At 35.9% G+C, this 21451-nt stretch overlaps 2 protein-coding genes across 2 annotated transcripts; both read left to right on the forward strand.

Moving 5' to 3' along the window:
- The first annotated feature begins 350 nt into the window (after positions 1-350).
- Positions 351-2220, forward strand: LOC133855614 (protein CDI). The gene is made up of 2 exons (XM_062291434.1): positions 351-540; positions 1118-2220. The coding sequence occupies exon 2, from the start codon at positions 1147-1149 to the stop codon at positions 1915-1917; it is 771 nt and encodes a 256-aa protein (XP_062147418.1). The 5' UTR covers positions 351-540; positions 1118-1146; the 3' UTR covers positions 1918-2220.
- A 10089-nt stretch (positions 2221-12309) lies between these two features.
- On the forward strand, positions 12310-20360 carry LOC133855630 (gamma-tocopherol methyltransferase, chloroplastic). Its single transcript, XM_062291435.1, has 7 exons — positions 12310-12637; positions 15167-15336; positions 17917-18021; positions 18171-18374; positions 18645-18747; positions 19884-20024; positions 20133-20360. Exons 1-6 carry the CDS (start codon positions 12433-12435, stop codon positions 19985-19987), a joined length of 891 nt encoding a protein of 296 aa, XP_062147419.1. The 5' UTR covers positions 12310-12432; the 3' UTR covers positions 19988-20024; positions 20133-20360.
- Positions 20361-21451: the final 1091 nt, after the last annotated feature.

A 21451-nucleotide genomic window follows, 5' to 3' on the forward strand; every position in this document is an offset into this window, starting at 1 on the left:
TTTAAAAAAATTCAAACGTGTGATTATGAGAGATTATTTATAGGACTCACCTAACTAGATAAGGGGTTGGATCGCCTAATTTTTATTTGATCAGGTAAATTCTATAAATAATCATATCTCAAATTTTCTCAAATTCAGACAAATAATTTGATAGATCTAATCTAATTTTTAAGAGGCTGAATTTCCAATGGGCTTGATTTGCTGATTGTTGCCTCCACGTGTAAGAATCAAAGCAGTGCAGCAGGAAAACCGTGTCTCTTGCAGTCAACTTACCGACCTTCCATTCTCTTCGGTGCTCCTCCTATTCCTTCCCCCATATATATATATATAAGCAACGCTCGCTCTACGATCCACAGCTCAATCAAGGCTCTTACACCGATCTCTCTCTCTCTCTCTCTCTCTCTCTCTCAGCCGCGGATTAGAAGTAGAATTTTAGTGGACCAAATTTTCCGGGAAAGTCGAAGAAAGTCCAAGAAAGATATAGAAAGAAACAGGCAGGGGATAGTGTTCTCTTTCAAGATCTGCATTGCCAATCTTTAGGTACACACACTCTCTCTCTCTCTCTCTCTCTCTCTCTCTAATTGTGATTCTCTCTGGTTATTATTTTGTTCAGGTTTGATTTCTTTTCATTTTCCTACATTTTGTTTGCAACCGAAGGTTGGTTTAGTTACTCGTCTGGTTTTCTCAGTCATTTGCTTTGCTGAATAATTCTCAGATTTGATATGTACTTATTCGTTTTTCACAATGCAAATCGCTGAATCATTTATGTGCATATAGACCGATTCTTGCAATTGGTTCTGTCTGGTTACCTAGAAACTGGTGGGAAATTAAGGAAACTACATGCTTGAATCACTGATTTCGTTAATGGGAACTCGAAAAAGTAAGTTTTCCGTGTAATTGACCCCAATTCAACCATTGGGTTTTGTTTAATTTCCCATTTTACGACAATTCAACCAACAAAAACATAAGACCTACATTTTTCCTTTCTTTCCTTTTCCTTCGATATCCCAGAAACCAAACAAAGGATATGTTTCTTTGTATTTTTTGTTGCTCAATTTTTCCCTAGTATTTTTCACTTCATTGTTTTACTGAACCCTTTTTTTTTTTTTTTTAACAGTGAAGTAACATTTAGCAGTATCTGCTAGGATGACTTTGAGTAATGGGAAGGTTCACTCTGTGACTAGTAATGGAGGAGATGCGATCAAACCCTTCAAGATCTTCGTGGGTTATGATCCACGCGAGGATCTTGCCTACGAGGTCTGTCGCCATTCGATCTTGAAGTGGTCGTCGATCCCCGTCGAGATCATACCAATAAAACAGTCAGATCTGAGAAAGAGTGGTCTATATTGGCGCGAAAGAGGCCAATTCGAGAGCACTGAGTTCTCGTTTTCTCGGTTCTTGACACCTTGCTTGGCCAATTATGAGGGTTGGGCAATGTTTGTGGACTGTGATTTTCTGTACTTGGCAGACATTAAGGAATTGAGGGACTTGGTCAATGATAAGTATGCAATTATGTGTGTTCAGCATGACTATGCCCCAAAAGAGACTACAAAAATGGATGGGGCGGTGCAAACAGTGTATCCAAGGAAGAATTGGTCTTCGATGGTGCTGTACAACTGTGGACATCCCAAGAACCGGGTCTTGACACCTGAGGCCGCGAATACCCAAACGGGTGCTTTTCTTCATAGGTTTCAGTGGCTTGAGGATGATGAAATTGGGTCAATCCCATTTGTTTGGAATTTTCTTGAGGGTCATAACAAGGTTGTTGAGAATGATTCCACGACCTTCCCTAAGGCGATACACTATACTCGTGGAGGACCCTGGTTTGAGGCTTGGAAGAATTGTGAGTTTGCAGACCTGTGGTTGAATGAAATGGAGGAGTACATGAAGGAAACAAAGAAGAAAATTGAAGAGTAGATTGAATCTACAGGCGTCATAATACATTTATATTCTAATATTGTTAGTAGATTACTTTTCTTCATGCGTTATTCTTTATGTTGAATTTGTTATGTGAATCCTAGAGCTGATGATGATTTAATAGCCAGTAGAACCATAGACATTGCAGGCATATATGTAATGCCTTAGCAGCAGTTCTTTGCACTAGTTTTTATATAGGGATTGCAGCCATGTATCTGCATTACATATGTTCGATTGTTTTAGTACCACATTTGGGTGTAACTTTTTGCTTCTTATGCAATGGAATTGATTTATTTACCAGAATGATTTGCGTTTCATTCTTTTTACCAATAATGATGATTTGGTTTTGATTCATAGATTGGATGAATGAAGGAATAATGAAACTTTAGCAGGTAAGGGATGACTTGATGCTTTTTTGGGTTTTGATTCATAGATTGGATGAATGAAGGAATAATGAAACTTTAGCAGGTAAGGGATGGCTTGATGGTTTTTTCGCTTCATTTAGTTTTGCTGCTAGCTGTATTTAATGAACTTTTGGCATGAATCCTATATCTTGCAGTTGCTGTCTCCGTAGCTTTCCAGCTTGTCTTTGGTACACAGCATAGTTACTTGCAGAGTTGCTGTGGAATAGTACCAAAGGATGTCTTCATATGACTTCCCAAGCCTGGATAGAGGACATCCCTCACTAGTTTACGGTGGGCAGAATATTTGATTGCCGCCTACTAACAATAGTTGAGATATAAAAATAAAAAACTGTTTCAATGTTGGTTCGGTAGGCAGTAGAATTTTTATTTTGTTAGTTAACTGAACCGAACTGAATTGTCATCACTTGTTTAGCCCAAAAAACAACTATTTGGGCCCATAAAAATAGGTTTTGACCCAATATAACAAGCCAGTGATTAATCGATTTAACCAATTGACATTTAACCAACCTCACTGAGTTAACCAACTTAATCGAAATAGTCGAAATTTATTCTTGTCGGTATGAAGTTGGTTAATTGACTTTTTCGGTTCGGAGGGCGAAAATGCACAGACCATCACCGACTTAACCAATACTCAACCCTAGACCGGTTAAAGAAAATTAGAGCACACAATCGTAGGGCCACAAAATTAGAGAACACAATCGTAGGGTTGTGGCCCAGTAATTTTGCTGTCACTAAAAGTAATACCATAAAGAAATAAAATAAGGAAAAAGAACACCGGATCCCTTGCTTCGATGAGAGGTCATGCTTTCTATTCTGAGTCTTTCTAGAAAGGGAAACATCGAGGGGAGTTTTAAGGTTACATTGAAGAGTGGCATCTCTGTCTTGCTGATTTATGGGAGGCAAGTGTGACAATATGGTGTTCATTTCATTACATGTTTTGCAATGGACTCCATGATCGCACCAATATCTCCCTCTAGTTCCAAGCTCTTTAACCCAAGTGCTTTAATGCACCTGCGTTTTACAGCTCCCTTGATTACAAGTTTCTTCCTTTTTGCGTGACATAATATGTAGGGTTCACTGTTCAGGCTATTCTTCTGGTTATCATTGCAACAAGCAAATAAAGATCTTGAAACTAGAGGAAGATGGTGCAGTTACTGATATCTTTATTTGCAAATAGCAGCCCCATCTCCACCTGCAGAAACTCATTTGGCACGGACTTTAGCACCGTAAAAAATAATAATAATTAAAAAAAAAAATTAAAATTACGGCCCATCTATCCAGATTTATTGTTACTCTTTTTTCTCTTCCTCTTAAAAACTTGAAATTGAATATGAACCATAGAAAAAACTACAGAACATGTATCCAGACCATGATTTTCCTATACGAATGATAGATCCTTCTCATTTTGGCTGGTCGCAGGCGATGAGGGACTCTAAGGGTACGTTTGGGATTGTGATTTTGCAAAAATAATCTACTATTTTAAAAGAAATCGCAAATCGTGGAATGCTTGGATTTGTGTTTTAAAAATTGCAAGTTCTAATTAAAAACATGGAAAATACCGAGATTTCTATCGGTTATGGCTGTAATCAAGCCTAACCTTAAGATTTCAAGATTGGCTCGTTTATGAACTGAGCTTTAATAGTCGAGCTCGACCCGAGCTAAGAAATGAGTATTCAAGCTCGGGGGAGTTCAAGCTCGGGCTCGGGCTCGTTGAGAATGCCATTCGAGCCGAGCTAGGTACTCGACAACTAGAGCTCGAGTTATGATATTAAATTTTTCTAATGTGTGACGAGTGGAGTTCAAGCCCGATCGAGTTTGTGAACAACCCTGTTAATACAGTTTCCGGTATGGTGTGAACACAGCCCTTTCTTCTAGATTCTTCGAGCTTTCTCCAAGAATTCTACAAAATGAGCAAACCTAAGGGACCCTTCCGGGGGTCATCTCCGATGCTTAAGTTAGCTTCTACTCAAAAGAGTCTACCTAATTGCCAAATTTAGTCTTCTCTTCTTTCTTTTTCTTTTTTTTTTTTTTTAATACCTGGAGCATGGGCCTATTTATAGGCTTTCTTATGCGGTTGGAGAATGCTGAGGATCCCGAGTCTCTCGGGATCCACGATCTCCTATCCGAATCTCTCGGGATTCCTTCCTTCTTATCCTCCAAGCAAGATCTTTTCCTAAATATCTAAGACTTATCTTCAATCCTGAATTTTCAGGGGTTGGACACGATCTCTGAGCCGTAACGTCTATCTTATTTCGTAGGATTCACATCTGGAATTCCTGGGATGTGGTTGATGCTTGATTTTTCGGGACTAGCCTGTCCCGGGACTTGGCTGGCTAACTTGAATCTTGATCCTGGGATCTATGTATATCCGGAACCCAATTTGATTATACCTCATGCCTTGTATTCTTGGGAATAGTTGCTCGGTATCTGCCTTTTGGGAATAGCTACTCGGTATTTATCTCTCGGTATTATACCTCTTGGCTGCTTAATACCTGCCTCCTGGGATGAGACTTTCTTGAGAATTCTGTTGTCTCTCCTTTTCGGGCCGGTATTGACCCAAATGCCCATACTTCTAACAATTAACCGATCTGACTAGGATTATTCCCAACAAACCTTTCTAGATTTATCTAGAGTATAAATATATAATATGTAACTATATAAGACATATTATAAAATATAATACATAATTATAGTCTATAAGTAACAAATTAACAATATGTTATTATATATAATTAAGGATTATATATATATATATATAATGTGAGCAAGTAGTAAGTTTAATATGCTATATATAACTAATTAACTATAATATAAGTATAGTATATAAGTATTGTTTATCATGGGTGATGTGTTATATATAAAGTTATATGCTAATTAACTATTGATAACATAATATGCTAGTTTAACATAGTAAATACTATAATCAAAGTATTATAATTAATATGTAATACTTTATATACTTAGCTAATACGCTATATGCTTACTATAGTTAACTACTTACTGTGCTTACATAGTTAATTAATTGCTTAGTAATATTAAGTTAGTATATATTAACCAAGTAGTTAATAACTTAATATGTTAGTTAATACTAAGTTACTCTATGTTTATAAACATATAGAGTTTATGTCCATACGTATATGAGCTAGGGTGCGAGTCTTAATAGAGCTTCGTCAAATGAGTCGGATATGTGTCACTTAATAATTGAATAGGTTTTTGTAATTACGAATCAAGTTTAGATCAATTTTAAACGAGTGGGTACTAAACGGATTGTCGAACATACTGATTTATTTACAATCCTAGTGATAGCATACTAAGGGGTGCTTATTTGAAAACGTGAGATTTTAAGCCAAAATCATGATTTTGCACCGTCAAATATTTACCAAGATATCAAGTGCCCCAGGGGGGGGGGAGGGGAAGGGGGGAAGCAAAAAAAAAATCCAAAAAAATGTTAAAATCCTTGTTTTGTCTTCGTTCTTGTTCCTCTTTCCGCCTATCTTCTCTCTCTAACCGGCGTTGGACGGCTCCCGACTGCACATCTTCTACAAGTCAACATGTTTATGCTTCCTCCGATCTAACTTCTCTTTTGCTCTTTAAAATGATAACACGTACTCTTTTTCTCAGAATAAACGATTCGCCTTCTTTTGTATGTGTAATTTCGTAAGTCATGAATAAATGAAAGAGCCATGAGCGACAACTGTTTCATATGACATTTTTTAATATTATAATCCATTTATTTGTTTTTGAACTAGATTTGGTTCCTATTCGACTGTTTCAATGGTCAGCATCCCTAGCGAGCTCTTTAATTTTTTATTAAATTTTAGTTTAAGAATTTATTGGGGTTGCTTATTTGCCAAAATAATCTGCGATTTTAAAGGAAATCGCAAATCGTGGGGCGTTTGGGGATTGCGATTTAAAATCGCATTTTCTAAAATCGTGGAAAAAACCACGATTTCTGGCAGCAGCTATGAAGATGCTTAATTGAAAAAGTGCGAATTTAAACCAAAATTGCAATTTCGCATAACAAATGTTTAGCGGAAATTTTCAAGCGGGAAGAAAAAAAAATCCAAAAATACCCACCTAAAAAATGTTAAAACCCTTGTTTTTTCTTCTCTTTCTTGTTCTTCTCTGGCCCTCTTCTCCTTCTCACAGGTGTTGGTCGGCTCCAGACCGCCGTTCTACGCTGCATCTCCAGATATGTTAAGAAGAAAGATGAAAGGGCTGGAGAAATATGTTTGAGATACATGTATGTTCTGTTAAATATGTTGGAAAGGTTAGACTTAAAGAGAGGGTTTTTAAACGTTGACGACGCCGTGAATATTTTTTGAACGTTTGATTTAATTTTTTATTGTTTTTTTTGTTTAATTGCGCTGCAGGAAACAGTGTAAGGAATGAAATTTATTTGTTCAATAAATTACTGTTCAGTGAACAGTTCACACGGTTACTGTTCACGAAACAGTTATTAGTACAACACTTTTTTAGACTGATGGCTTCTGTGCAGTTACTGTTCATTCTGCGCAAGACAGTGACTGATCACTGTTTGAAACATAAATTTGAAACATATATATATATATAAAACTATTTGAAACATAAATTTTATAATTAAATTTTTTATTAAATCACTGAACAGTAATTGGTACAGCAGCACTTTTTCCCGACTGATGGCTTCTATGCAGATTACTGTTCATTCTGCGCAGGACAGTGAATGATCACTTTTTTTTTTTTTAAATTTTTTTATATATATATAAATATTCTTGACATAAATTTTTTATTAATGCTCCGTTTGTTTCGGCGTAAAATGATTTCGGCATTTTTCGGTGTTTGGTTGGGGCGAAAATAACAGTCAACGAAAATCATTTTTGATTTGACCGTAAAAGCTTCTTTAATTTTCGGAAAACGATTTACGATTTTTAAAACCGTAAATCGTTTTTTCCGAAATTAAGCTCTTCGTCCTTACACGCATGTTTGATATCCGATCGTTAAAATTTAGCAATTGTCGGTCATTAGGATCCAGTCGGCGCAGGAGTCCGACAACATCCAGTCGTCGGAAACCTGCCGGCGCCAGAATCAGGCCACCGGAATTCTGCCGGTGCAGGAATCAGGTGGCCAGAATTCTACCGTCACCGGAATCCAGCACCGGCAGACCAAATTCCGGCCGGGATATCGCCGGATTCCGGCCAAGCAGGTCGGATCTGGCCAAAACGGCCGAGATCCGCCAGGATCTGGACGGATCCGGCCATTTTGGCTGGATCCGGTCAAACTTTCTCGCCGGACTCCAGCAACGGCGACCGGACGTTGCCGGATTCCGGCGACAATTACCAAACTCTTATTTTTGCATTTCGTAATTTTTTCGTGCGAACCAAACACCGAAAAATATTTTCGAGAAAATCATTTTTTTTGAAAATGATTTCGTCGAAATTATTTTACGACGGAAATTATTTTACGTCGAAACAAACGGAACATAAATCACTGTTCAGTGAACAGTTCACACGGTTACTGTTCACTAACCAGTAATTGGTAAGCATCACTTTTCTCTGACTGATGGCTTCTGCGCAGAACAGTGATAAATCACTGTTTACTCTGCGCAGGACAGCGAATGATCACCGTTTTTTTTTTTAAATTATATATATATATATATATATATATATATATATATATATATATATATATATATATATATATATATATATATATATATATATATATATATATATATATATATATAGATATTCTTGACATAATTTTTTTATTAAATCACTGTTTAGTGAACAGTTAACACGATTACAGTTCACTGAACAGTGCTCGGTGAGCAGCAATTTTTTTTAATGAATTATTGATTATTGTTTTTTAGATAAAATATTGTTTAATATTGATTTTGATTGCGTGAACTGTTCAGTGAGCATGAATTGTTGTTGATTAAATTGTCCGAGGTTAATAGATTACAGTGATTAGTCAATGCTTGATTTTATTAAGATAGAATATTGTTCGGTGAACACAGTTTAAATTTTGATTTAATCCATCATGTATTAGTTTTTTTCTAAACAGTGAACACGGATTACATTTTGTTTTCATCGATCATAGATTATTATGTCAAGAAAATTTATACTTTGGTTTGCAAGAGGCATTGAAATGAAGACTTAAACAATGTTAGTTATTTTATTATTATAAATAAATGTCCTTGTTGGTAATTTGCTTATGAAATCGCACTTTTATATTAATGTTATCCAAACACTTAAATGACAAAAAAAACACTTTTTAATCAATATTACCAAACGCTAAGTGCGATTTTAAAAATTACTTTTTTTATAAACTGCGTTTTGAAATCGCACTTATTGAAATCGTAATCCCAAACGGACCCAAAAGGCTTCCTACATTAAACTTTCTAAATCTTTTTCTATTTCAACTAATTTTTTTTTTTTATGGGTTTTAAGCCACCACTCATAACAAATGAGCAGAGAGAAAAAATGAAAAGTGAAGTAAAATAAGAAAAAAAAAATGATAAAATATTTAATAATTTATAAAATTTGTGAGTTAAATTTAGAGTTAAATTCTGACAAAAAGTTAAAATAGAGAAATTATAAAAAGCTTATTAGAGTGAGCTTTTTAAATTTTTTTACCAAATTTTAATAAAAAATTTAAAATAAAGAACTCACTAAAAAAAGCTCTCACACGTAGGATCCTCTCTTGTTAAACACATTCTAACGCCAAGCACTACGCTCACCTTTGCATTTCATTTTAGTGGATCGATGAATGGGATGATATTTTTCTTGTAAATCGTCCTCACAAATATCTGTTTGTTTTTTAGTGACTCGATTAAGGTACAATATCAGCAACCGACTTTTTCAAAAAAAAAAAAAATCAGCAACCGACAGCAAGAGGCTTCATGGTGACTCGATTAAACTGTAGCCCCGTTTAATAACTATCTTCCTCTCCTTCTTTTGTTTTTATGGAGAAAATGTTTTTGTTGAGTAAAAATAAAAAGTAATTGAATGTGATATAAAGTATAAAAAATTTATATGAAAGGTGAAAAACAAAATTATATTGTAATGAATTTTTTTTTATTTAAATAATAATAAAAAAATATTGATGTGATATAAAAAGTAAAAAAAATTAAAAATATTTAAAGTTGATGTTTTTTAGAAGAAGTGAAAATACGGGGAGGGGGAGGGAATGGGGGTTATCAAACGGGGCAGTATAATGTTAGTACAACACTCTACAATTAGAGAGGGTCCTTAGAATAATCTATCGTTATTTTTTATTTTAAAAAAAATACAAATCCATCCCATATTAATATCTTTTTAGATTTCAATAATAAATTTGAAATTTACTGTATGAAATGGGTCCTACCCATCTCTTTTTCAATCCCAATAATATATTTAAAATTTTATTATATAGAAATGGAAAATAGATAATTAGGGGACGAATGTCTAACATGTTTGTTTTTTTTGTTTTTATCATGGAGACAGTAAGCAGAGCACTTGCTTTGTTATTCATTGCTCAAGTTGGAACATGTTAGATATCAATCCCCATACAACAAAATTTCAAATCTACAATTAAATTTGTGGAACTTAATATAAGTCCCACAAATCTAATGAAAAATTTGAAAATAAGATAAATTTATTTTATATCATTCCTCCTGTCGATTTCTCTTTAAATGAAGAGGATTCTTTTCCTCCGCGCAACAGGAACCATACAATTTTAACTAAGAGAAATGATCCCTACACTCATTTCTCACAACAGCCCCACAACAAGCTGATGTGGCTGGTAATATTTTATTACTTTTTTGGTTTTATTTTCTTTTCTTTTTGTAAAAAAATAATAAAATACTATCAGCCACATCAGCTTGTTGTGGGGCTGTTGTGAAAAATGAGTATAGAGATCATTTCTCTTTAACTAAAGCCACAACTATTAAATGACCCAATTGAACCCACGTGCAAAGAGGACATCAACATCTTACATGCTCGGATTTGGATTCGGTGCCAAACATTTGGTATAGCAGCGGACGCGATGCATTTTACCTGACCCGTTCATTTAAAATCAACGGTTCAACTCATGACAATTGTAACAAAAAAAAAAGTTAATAGTAAGGCAGGTAGGTGTTTGGGTGGGGCTCCAAAGCAGCCATCAAGGGACCCATGATTTCCTTAGAGCATTACTAGCAGCTTCCCTACAAGGGATCTGTTCCCTAAATTTTAGGAAAAATTTTAAGAAAGTTAAAAAAACCATCCCACCTTCCCTACAATTATCTGTTCACCTCCCATTCAATTGTTTATTCTAAAAATATAATCTCTCTCTTACTTTATCTCTTTCTTTTCTTACTTTTAATTAAAGTAAAAGTAACAAAATAATATTTTAATGATATAGGGAAAAATGAAGGGAAGCTGCTGTGTGGTGTTTTTTGATAGGGAAGCAAAAAGTAATTTTATTCCCTACATTTAGGAAAAATGAAGGGAAAGGGAAGGGAAGCTGCTAGGAATGCTCTTACAAGGAATTTGTTCCCTAAATTTTAGGAAAAATTTTAAGAAAGTCAAAAAAACATCTCACAGCAGCTTCCCTACAATTATCTGTTCCTTAGAAAGTGAACAGTGCTTCCCAATGCATTAGGAAGCACTGTTCACATCCCATTCAATTGTTTATTCTAAAAATATAATCTCTCTCTTACTTTATCTCTTTCTTTTCTTACTTTTAATTAAAGTAAAAGTAACAAAATAATATTTTAATGATATAGGGAAAAATGAAGGGAAGCTGCTGTGGGGTGTTTTTTGATAGTGAAGTAAAAAGTAGTTTTATTCCATACATTTAGGGAAAACGAAGAAGAAGGGAAGGGAAGCTGCTAGGAATGCTCTTATAAATGGTTTCCCCAAATCTTTAATAATCTTTTTTGTAAGGGGGAGTGATTGTTACACTTTAGGTGGGGGAGTGTAGTTGTTGTGCACTTAAATTTTTTTTATTATTTCCCTTTTGCAAGTTGGGGCAGCCGCCACCCTTTATGTTTATTGACTATCTTTTTAATTATTTTCGTACAATTAAGTTTTAAATTTGTAAAATTTATATAAATTTTACAAATTTAATAATAAGATGAATTTATAGATATATTTAATTTTTTTGTGATCATAGGTCCATCACTATCATTTTTAAGAGAAAAATGCTTTAATGGTCTGTTTGGGTTTTGAATTTTTAAAATCAGAATTGAATTATTCTGTTTATGAATTTTAAGGTTTGACTTTTTTTTAAAAATTGAATATAATATAATTTGTTTTAAAAAAGTTGAATAAAATATGATTTATTTTTAAAAAAGTTGAATAAAATATAATTTAATTTAAAAAAAAAGTATAATTAAAATTATATTCTGTTTTTAAAATTTTATTGCCAAACAAATCATACTTTTCAAATTTTTTTCTTCTTAAAAGTGATTCATAAATTAAAATGATGCGTCACAATCTAACCCATGATTTGAAAGTCAACTTAAATTTGATAAGATAACATTTTTCTTTTATAGATAAAATGCAGTGTAGACCTCCTTTAACGAGAGAGGCTATCCTCTACCTGCCCATAACACGGCTCCAATAGCTCACTAGCTCACTTCAAGGAGCTTACCACCGCTGCGCAGGCTACCTGGAACGTTAAATCATGGATGCGACGTTGGCCAAGCAGAATCAGCCACCACATGATTGGACCTCCGTACTAGTCTCATCACCATAAATATATATATATATAAATCCAAAAGAATAAAAAAAAAACGTTAGCATATATCCCAGTCCCTGTCTACTACATAATCAAACTTTGCATTACCAATCCACAACCGTCCGATGGGAGCAATCAATTAGAACCAACTTCATCAAGCAGTGGTCACATATTGGCCATCATCGTCTGATTGAGATCTTCGCTGTTTTTAGCGTAAATTAAATAGAGCATAGTAGAGACATGACAAGAAAGGAGTGACCGAGAGGCTATATATCGTCCATGACCGCGTCAGTCTTTCCCACTTCCAGCTCCTCCACACGTGCCGCCGAAGCCTCACATACTCCATTGCACGCGTGGTTCGACGAGCAGGAGGCGGTTGACGCTTGCGGTGGCTGCGGCATTGCATTCGATGGAAGCGGAGGGGAAGAACGACGGGGAGCTTAAGAAGGGCATAGCGGAGTTTTACGACGAGTCGTCGGGGACGTGGGAGAACATCTGGGGCGACCACATGCACCACGGGTTCTACGACCCGGATTCCACTGTTTCGGTCTCGGACCATCGGGCCGCCCAGATCCGCATGATCGATGAGGCGCTCCGATTCGCCGGGCTTTCAGGTCGGTTCCTCTCTCACCCTCACCATATCAAAACAAGCGTCTTACGATTGTTATGAAGAGTAATTCTCGACACTACTTTTTTCTTTTCACCATTATCCCACTCATCGACTCATGGCTGTCGGCATTGAATCAACAAAGTGGGATAATAATATGATAAAAGTATAGTTTATAAGTCTTGTTGAAAAATAATGGAGTATGTATGTCTTATTGAAAAATTATAGTTGTTGCAAAAAAAAAATAATAATAATAATAATAATAGAGTATATCTCCATGCGGCGGATTTGCAAATCTACGGTTAGATTTGTGGGATCTACACATTTCATCACGTGATCCCAAATTCAATAATATATTTGTAAAAGGACGGAGTGGGATTGTAGCAATAATTTGGTGTGGTATTGTAAACGGACACGTTTTTTTGATGTGTTTGTTTTATTTATTTATTTATTTATTATTATTATTAGAAATAAGAGGGTAGTTTAGGAAAAAAAGTCGTGGTTGATAAATTATTAATTGTCTTAGAAATTAAAAATGATGAATAACGAATTTAATCACTTAATCATTATATTTGAACCCAAAATATGAAATTTTTAAACTTAGGAAGTAGAGTAGATTAGGTTCGGACCAGGATCACTATATAATAAAGATAGAAAATAATAAATTTAATTACTTAACTATTACTCTTAACAAACTTAACGTAAAATGAAATCAAATGCTTCATATGCTTGTATTTGCTTTGATAGTAATAGTAAGAAGTGTAGTTTGCATAATAAGAAATGCCGAATTTAATCAATTATTATGTGTAGTGTGAATCGTGTAGAAATTTATGGTAAAATATAAAGGAATAATTGTACCGTTGGTCCCTGTGGTATGCCATAATTATTTTTCACTCCCTATGGTTAAAAAAGTTCATGGAAGGTCCCTGTGCTATGCAATAATTACGTTTTACTCCCTAGGTCGATTTTCTGTCCACCATTTTGACGGAATCTGTTAGCTCTACATATCAGCGCCACGTGTTGCCAATAAGACGGCGACACATGTCCATATTAATAAAAAAATTTAAATTTATTAAAAAATAAATAAAAATACTTATTATTATTATTATTATTATTATTTTTTTAAAAAAAGAAAAATGGGAAGCAAGGCCGGGGGTGGCGTGCAGCCACCCCCAGTTGCTCGGGGGTGGCCCACCCCTTTAAGATCCAGGGGTGGCATGGGTGGCCGCAGTGGCCAGGGGTGGCCATCGGGCCACCCCTGGATCTTAAAGGGTTGGGCCACCCCCAAGCAACTGGGGGTGGCTGTGCGCCACCCCTTGCTGCTTTTTTTTTTTTTTTTTTTTTTTTTTTTTTTTTTGTTTTGAATTTTTTTTTAAAAAAAATAAGTTTATTTATTTATTTTTTAATAAATTTATATTTTTTTATTAAGATGGACACGTGTCGCCATCTTATTGGCGACACGTGGCGCTGACGTGGCATTTGACGGAATCTGTTAAAAAATTTAACAGAATTTGACGCTAGGGATCGATTTGTAATTATTGCTTACCACAGGGACTCCCCATAAACTTTTTAAACCATAGGGAGTAAAAAATAATTATGGCATACCACATGGTCCAACGATGCAATTATCCCAAATATAAAATATGGAGAAAGAAGTGGAAGCAAGAAAGAGCAGAGAACACAAAAAATTGGGTGGTTCGGCGTTAGCCTACATCACTAGAAGGACTACATCTTTATAACTTAATTATACAATTGTATTAGGTGGAAATGCTAAATACCTATAAAGAAAAATATATTAAGGCTAATATGGAAAATACCCTATATTAAGGCTGATATGAAAAAAACTGTAAATTTAATCAATTAAATATTCTTCTAATGGACTTCAGGTAAAATCAAATCAAATGTTTCATGTATTTGCTTTGACAGCAGCAGGGAGAAATAGGGTCTGCAATCTGCATGATAAGGACCTACTGATTAAATATGTAGGTTGTTGTACTTGAATTTGATGTATTGGTATGGCCCATGATTTCCATTTGTTTTTTTTTTTCATTTATTTTTTTCAAACTTATAAAGCTTCTCAGCCTCTTGCATTAATTTTGACAAGATACAACTAGCCATCTTTGGGTAGAGATTTCAAGTAGTTTTGCTGCAAAAATTACAATAAATGTGAGAGAGCTTCTATAGGTCCATTTGTCCTAAAAAGTTTCAAGTAGCCCGGCCTTGCTCGAGCATGTAGACCTTATAGAGGCTTTCTTACATTTGCCATCCAGGGAGATTCGGTCCCTCCATGTGTGTTGAAGGACTTTTATTATTGTTGTTATTATTATTTATTTATTTTGAGTTTGATAATGTAGTCGAGGTGGCATCTTATGCAATTAATTATTCTCTGACGTGGAGAGGTCATTGAATTGTTGGAGGACCGGAGTTGACCTGCTCATACCTTTTTTTGTACCAAAGTATGTGCTTGTGCTCGTGTTTGTGAATCAATATGAGCTTTCAAAGGTTTTTTTTTTTTTCCCTCTGAATTGGTTTGCAGAGGACCCTACAAAAAGGCCTGAAAGCGTGGTTGATGTTGGGTGTGGGATAGGCGGTAGCTCCAGATACCTAGCAAGAAAATACGGGGCCAAATGCCAAGGTATCACCCTTAGTCCTGTCCAGGCCCAAAGAGCTAATGCTCTTGCTGCTGCTCAAGGACTAGCCGACAAGGTAAAATGTGAACCTTCTGGTTTCTGACATATTCAGCTTCATTCGTATATTGGTAGAGTTGATTACAAGATATGTTTCAAAGCGTGGCATATTGATTCTCTGCCTCCTGATAAATTTCTGAAGTTTCACTCCCTAGCCTGAGATTTTTTTATTTTTATTTATTATTATTTTTTTAAGTAAGTGCAATTTTATTAGAAAAAACAGCGTAAGTATCTTAGTACACACAGACTATACAAGAAGCATAAACCTCACCACCGACCCAACAAGGAACAATCCACAAAATAACCCAATCCTAAGCCCCTAAAATTTTATTTAGAATAGCTAACCAAAATCCACTTTTACTAATTTAACTAACCACTTTTTAACACATTTTTCCATCATGTATCTAAACTTCTATCTATTTTATTAAAATAATCAATTTTAATTAAAAACACATCACCGTACAAAAACTTCTATACACCGAACCAAGACCTGTTCAACAGTACCTTCATCCATCACCTGATCATCAACCCCATCTGCTTCGCTCTGTTCCTCTCCTTACCCCTTCTCTTTGTCTTCGGCCCTAAAATCCTCCTGCTGGCACACTTCTCCGATGACCTCGCCCTCTTCCGCAAGGCCACCCGCCTTTCCCCGTGCGCACGTGCTCCACGCACTCCCACTTGGGCACCGCCACCAATCCCAAGCCCAAGATTGCCTTCCTCTTCCTCACAAACTTTGACCTCTCTTTTGCTCTCTTTCTCGAGAAATTCTTCCATGGCAACCGTCACCTCTACAACATTTACGTCCACGCCGACCCATCGGTGAAAATCACCCCTCCCGGTGGTGTATTCTAAAGCCGGTTCTGCGTCCACGCCGACCAAATCCCATACCCATCCTCCAACCTATTGCGGCAACAATCCAAAGAGAAAACCCAACTTCCAGTTGAGCCTACAAGACTGCCAAAAAATTCACCGAACAGGAAAGCAAAGCCAAATCAATGGAAAGGAAAAGGAGAAAAAAAAAAAAAAAAAAGGAGGAGAAGAGTACAAGAGAGAGACGCGGAGAATGACGAGAAAAAGAGAAAAAAGGTGAAAGAAAGTGAGAGAAAGAAGAATAAAATAATGATAAATGTGTGAACATGTGGCATGATACTGTTTACAAATGCTCGTGAATGTATTCTGGCGTTGAGTTTAAAAAATCTGTTGGAGGGGCTTTTTCTTACTTTGATTACCTATTATACATTCACAGTGAGTTTTACATAACCTACTGTAAATGCTCTAAAGCTCACAATCAGGGGTGGAGTCACACGGCTTAAAAAAAAAAGAAATATAAATTTTACTTTTATTTTTAAAAATTTTATAGTTTTAACCCCCAAATTATTATTTTATAATTTAACCCCCCGCAAAGCTTAAAAGTTGGCTCCCGCCCTACTCACAATCCTCAAGCTTATCCCAACGCCAAGGGCAGAGAGGAAAGCCACGGTTTTATCCTCTTGCCCCTCATCCCCGAACCCAAACGAAGAGCAAAACAAAGACAACTCCAAAGGAGAGATAGTCTGGAAACCACCCGCAGAATTGAGAGGGCAAGCTCGTTTAGAACAACCCACATCTTCGTGTTTTCCTTGACCCACCGCCGACTTCGGCTTCCTCCCTTTACGCTTGTACTGAATCAGAGGCTTGGACGTGGGATCTTCCAAGGATGAGGATGGAAGAATCCTCGCTTCCGGCGAACCCATCTCAAGGGAAACTTGAGGACCCAAGGCAGAAGTCTCCGACCCTCTCTTCTTCTTTAAAATGGGTAAAAACCCAACCCGAGTACATTTAACACCTCAGGAGCGTGGTGCGTGCGGATTTGCCGGAGAAGGAACCTCCGGTGCCGGCGAGGGGAAACCGAACACTGCAACGAATTTGACGGCGATGGGGGCTCCGGCTGAAGAGGGCGCTCCAGCAAAGCCAACGACGCTGGACCCGACGAAACAGCCTCCAAACCCCCAGTAGGAGGCCGAACCAGAAGAAAAATCCGTCGTCTTCTCCGGAGGGGAACTCGACGCATGGGAGACTCTAGGTTTCTGCATGAGTCGGGCCAATCTAAAACCTGAACATTTACTACCCAGGCCAGACCCGGAAAATCGGCCCAAAACTTTCCTTACAGCCCGGCCCAAAGCCAAGTCGAAACCGGAGCCCAGTTTGCGCCACGTGCGCAATCTCGAACTTTCGAATTTCGAATACGAAAGTGAGAACCGCTTCTTACCCAGCGGACGCACATGTTGATGTCGGTCAGTGACCTTGTCCAGCAGCTCGAGCGGAGATATTGTTGGTATTTTTTTTCCTTTACATCCCCTTCCTTAGTTACACTTCCTTGTACTAGTAGGTTTCAAATTTTTGTTTCCAATCTTTTTTTTTTATAGCTTGAGATATAAACTGATGCTAATGGCAAGAATTAGGAGGTCTGGGATTTTTCAGAACCCGGGAGCAGGATTTTTGATATGTATGCTAAAGCTATGACCAAAAAGTTTGGACCCCATTTATGATTGCCTCAATAACAGCAGAAAGGAGGTGTTTGATGTAGTGTTTTGATTTTAACTATATGAACAATTAGCAGGTTTCCTTTCAAGTTGCAGACGCTTTGGAACAACCATTTCCTGATGGGAAATTTGATCTGGTGTGGTCCATGGAGAGCGGTGAACACATGCCTGACAAAGCAAAGGTTCTTTCTCTATTCCATCTCGATAAGTTCAATTTTCATTTTATTGCCTGAAAAGCTTAAGAGAGTTTGTGCTTGGACTTTCTTTCACTCTATATGTTGGCTTATTGTTGTGTACTGATATTAACTTCCTCTCTCTCTCTCACTGGCAGTTTGTTAATGAGTTGGCTCGAGTTGCAGCCCCAGGAGCGACTATAATAATAGTAACATGGTGCCATAGGGATCTCGCTCCATCTGAGGAATCTTTGCAGCCGTGGGAGAAAGAGCTTCTGAACAAGATATGTAAATCTTTTTATCTTCCAGCATGGTGTTCGACTGCTGATTATGTCAAATTACTGGAGTCCCTTTCTCTCCAGGTATTTACCCACCCAATTGGATGGGAAAGAAGAGCTTGAAACTCAACTCTTTGAGCTCAAACATTTATTTAGCTTTTCTCGTTACGGCTGACATAAAATTCATGAGAAAACAAGCTACTTAAAACCTAGTGTTTGAGTCCCCTAATTGATCGACTAAAGTTGCGAGTCAACATGACCCTTGACTGCTCATTTTTAAGTTGCATCTTGTCCTTTGAATAAACTTCAATTTTCTACATGAGACAATAGTAAATTCCTTCGCTGCCGTGACAGGATATAAAGACAGCAGATTGGTCACCATATGTCGCCCCATTTTGGCCAGCAGTGATACGGTCGGCATTGACATGGAAGGGCCTGACATCACTGTTGCAAAGTGGTAAGCTACTAAGCTTAACAAACCTTGTGGCACTTATAATTCATTTCAATGAGGGAAAATGTTTTTCAAGTGGTTTTGGACTTTTATCTATTTATTCTTTGGGTTTTCAATTTTATCAATCAAATCTTTAAAATTCTAGGTGGTATGAAATAGGTCCATCTAATTCTTATTTCATCAACTCATTCAACAGAATGCTACTGAAATTCCTCTTTTTAACCCCAAAGAAAAAAACTACAAATAAAGATTAAAAAAGAAGAAAAAAAAAAAATTCCCTCCATGGTTGTGGAGGGCCACGGAGGTGCTGAGGTCTCTCCACAGCCATGGAGCCAACCTCCATGACTTTGGAGTCCACAGGAACCTCCATTGGCCATTGAGGTCCAACCTTATTGCCCTACACGGTCATAGAGAGATTATTTGGTTTTTATTTTTGGCATTTTTTTTCTTTAGGATTAGAAGGGAGATTTCAAATGCATTCTGATATAAAAATTAGAAAGATCTATTTGACACTGTCTTAAATCTCAAGAATCTAATTGGTAAAATTGAAAACCTAAAAGAGTTGATTGAAAAAAACCCGAACCATATAGGAGATTATTTTGATATTTTCCCCTTCATTTAAGTCTCATTATGTATCTTTTTTTTTTTTTTGTTCTTTTTCTTTTTATCAGTAAGTTATACTTGCATCCTACTTATCAAAAAAGAAGAAGTTATACTCGCATCCTAATGGTCTTGAATACTCAACCCCATCCTTTACCATTGTTATAAGGAAGAAGTACCACTTGAGATAGACTTCATTGGCACCCCTCAGGTTTCATGGTCTTGAATCCTCAATCTCATCCTTTACCATTGTTTTAAGGAAGAAGTACCACTTGAGATAGACTTCGTTGGCACCCCTCAGGTTTCATTTGTTTCAATGGAATCATTGCCTACATTCTGATCTGCATATGGTAAAATCTCTAGTCAATTTTGTCCCTTTGAAGTAGGTTAGTCTTGAACTACATGCTAAATCTTTGCACAAGGAAATTTTGCTATATATGTGCTGCCTTTTTTACAAAATTGATTCCCAGTTGCTACAGAAAGATCATTAGCTTTCATTAAATCCAATCTTGTACTTTACGTCTAACTAACGAGTGTATCAGGACTAAAAACCATAAAGGGTGCTTTGGCAATGCCATTGATGATCAAAGGATTTAAGAAGGACCTGATTAAGTTTGCCATCATCACGTGTCAAAAGCCTGAATAAGCTACTGAGGTAGCAAGATGCACGGGCCATGAATAAGGTTTGCCACTGATGCTATTACCTTTTTTTTGTTCTCTCTATCTTTTGTAGTTTTAAAGGGTGTCTTATAGCTGTTTTGGATTTGTGATGTACACATTTGATGTAACAGGAGAAATGGACTCAAACAGGAGCATGAGACCAGAAAGTATGTGACATTGATGCAGAGCAGTGTTTATTAGGTTTCTGTCTTACTCTTTGCCAAAGATATTTTCTGTGGCTGCTACAGTTTTCACAAGTGCCTTATTGCTTTCAGTTGTGTAAAACTCCTGGTATCGTTATACATTTTATGAATGATAAACTTTAGAAATAAGAGGCTTGAAACTGATACACAGTCCCACTCCCCACCAATTCAATGCAAATGGTGTGAACAATTGCAGAACCAAAATTTTGGTTGGGGGCAAGACTAAAAAATAGAGTTGAGCAAAAATTAATTAAAAATATTAAATAATATATCAACAAAGTAAATAAATAGTTCAAAAAAGTTTAAAACATGTAAATGTAATTTTTAATTTAATTTTTCATGCCTAGTTAGTGTTAATTTATTTAATTGTCCTTGAGGAGTTTTAATATTTTGAAAATGATTTCTTTACTGCTAGATTAAAATGACCACCATATTTTGTCAAATTATTTTGGTTAAGTGGTTAACAATATCCATTTTCTAGATTTTGCTTTTCAAATTTGGTTTCTATCATTAGGATGACAATTAGGAATTTTTTTTCCTTAAGCAAGGATCTACTAACAATTTGCTAAATTTACATTGATACGAGCTTGTTTAGAATCCAATTTGATTGGGATAGAGTAACTGTTTTTCATATTCTCATATAACTACGTTTATATATTTTATACAATTAAAATATATAAAAAAGAAATATATATATATATATATATATATATATATATATATATATATATATATATATATATATATATATATATATATATATAAACAATTAATTTAAAAGAGTTAGCTAATAAGAGTAATGTTTCTTGCACAACTTTCGTACAACTTTTGTATAATTCTAACAATTTCTTTTAAGATCAACCATTGAAAATTTATGGTTCACATGTAGGAAAACAGATCCAATGGTTGATCATAAAAAATAATAATAATAATAATTATAAAAGAAAAAAAAAAAAAAAAAAGGTTCTTAGAGTTGTACAAAAATTATTTATCCGTTAATGACCCTTTCCCAACTAGCCTGCCTGATCAATATTTGTAAGATCGGTTAATTCAAAGGGGTTAATCCAAATAACCTCTCTAGATTTTTAGGGAAGGCAAGTATGAAGCTGGAACCAGTTAAATCTAGATATGTAGAACTTGAACTCTGAGCCAAGCTTGGTAAAAATCTAATTTAGTTTCGGTGATCCTATATATTAAAGGTTGTTGATTGCATGATAGTCACTAGAATATTACAACTTACGAAAATA

The sequence above is a fragment of the Alnus glutinosa genome, chromosome 1, assembly GCF_958979055.1.
Source record: "Alnus glutinosa chromosome 1, dhAlnGlut1.1, whole genome shotgun sequence".
NCBI classification, from domain to species: Eukaryota; Viridiplantae; Streptophyta; class Magnoliopsida; order Fagales; family Betulaceae; genus Alnus; species Alnus glutinosa.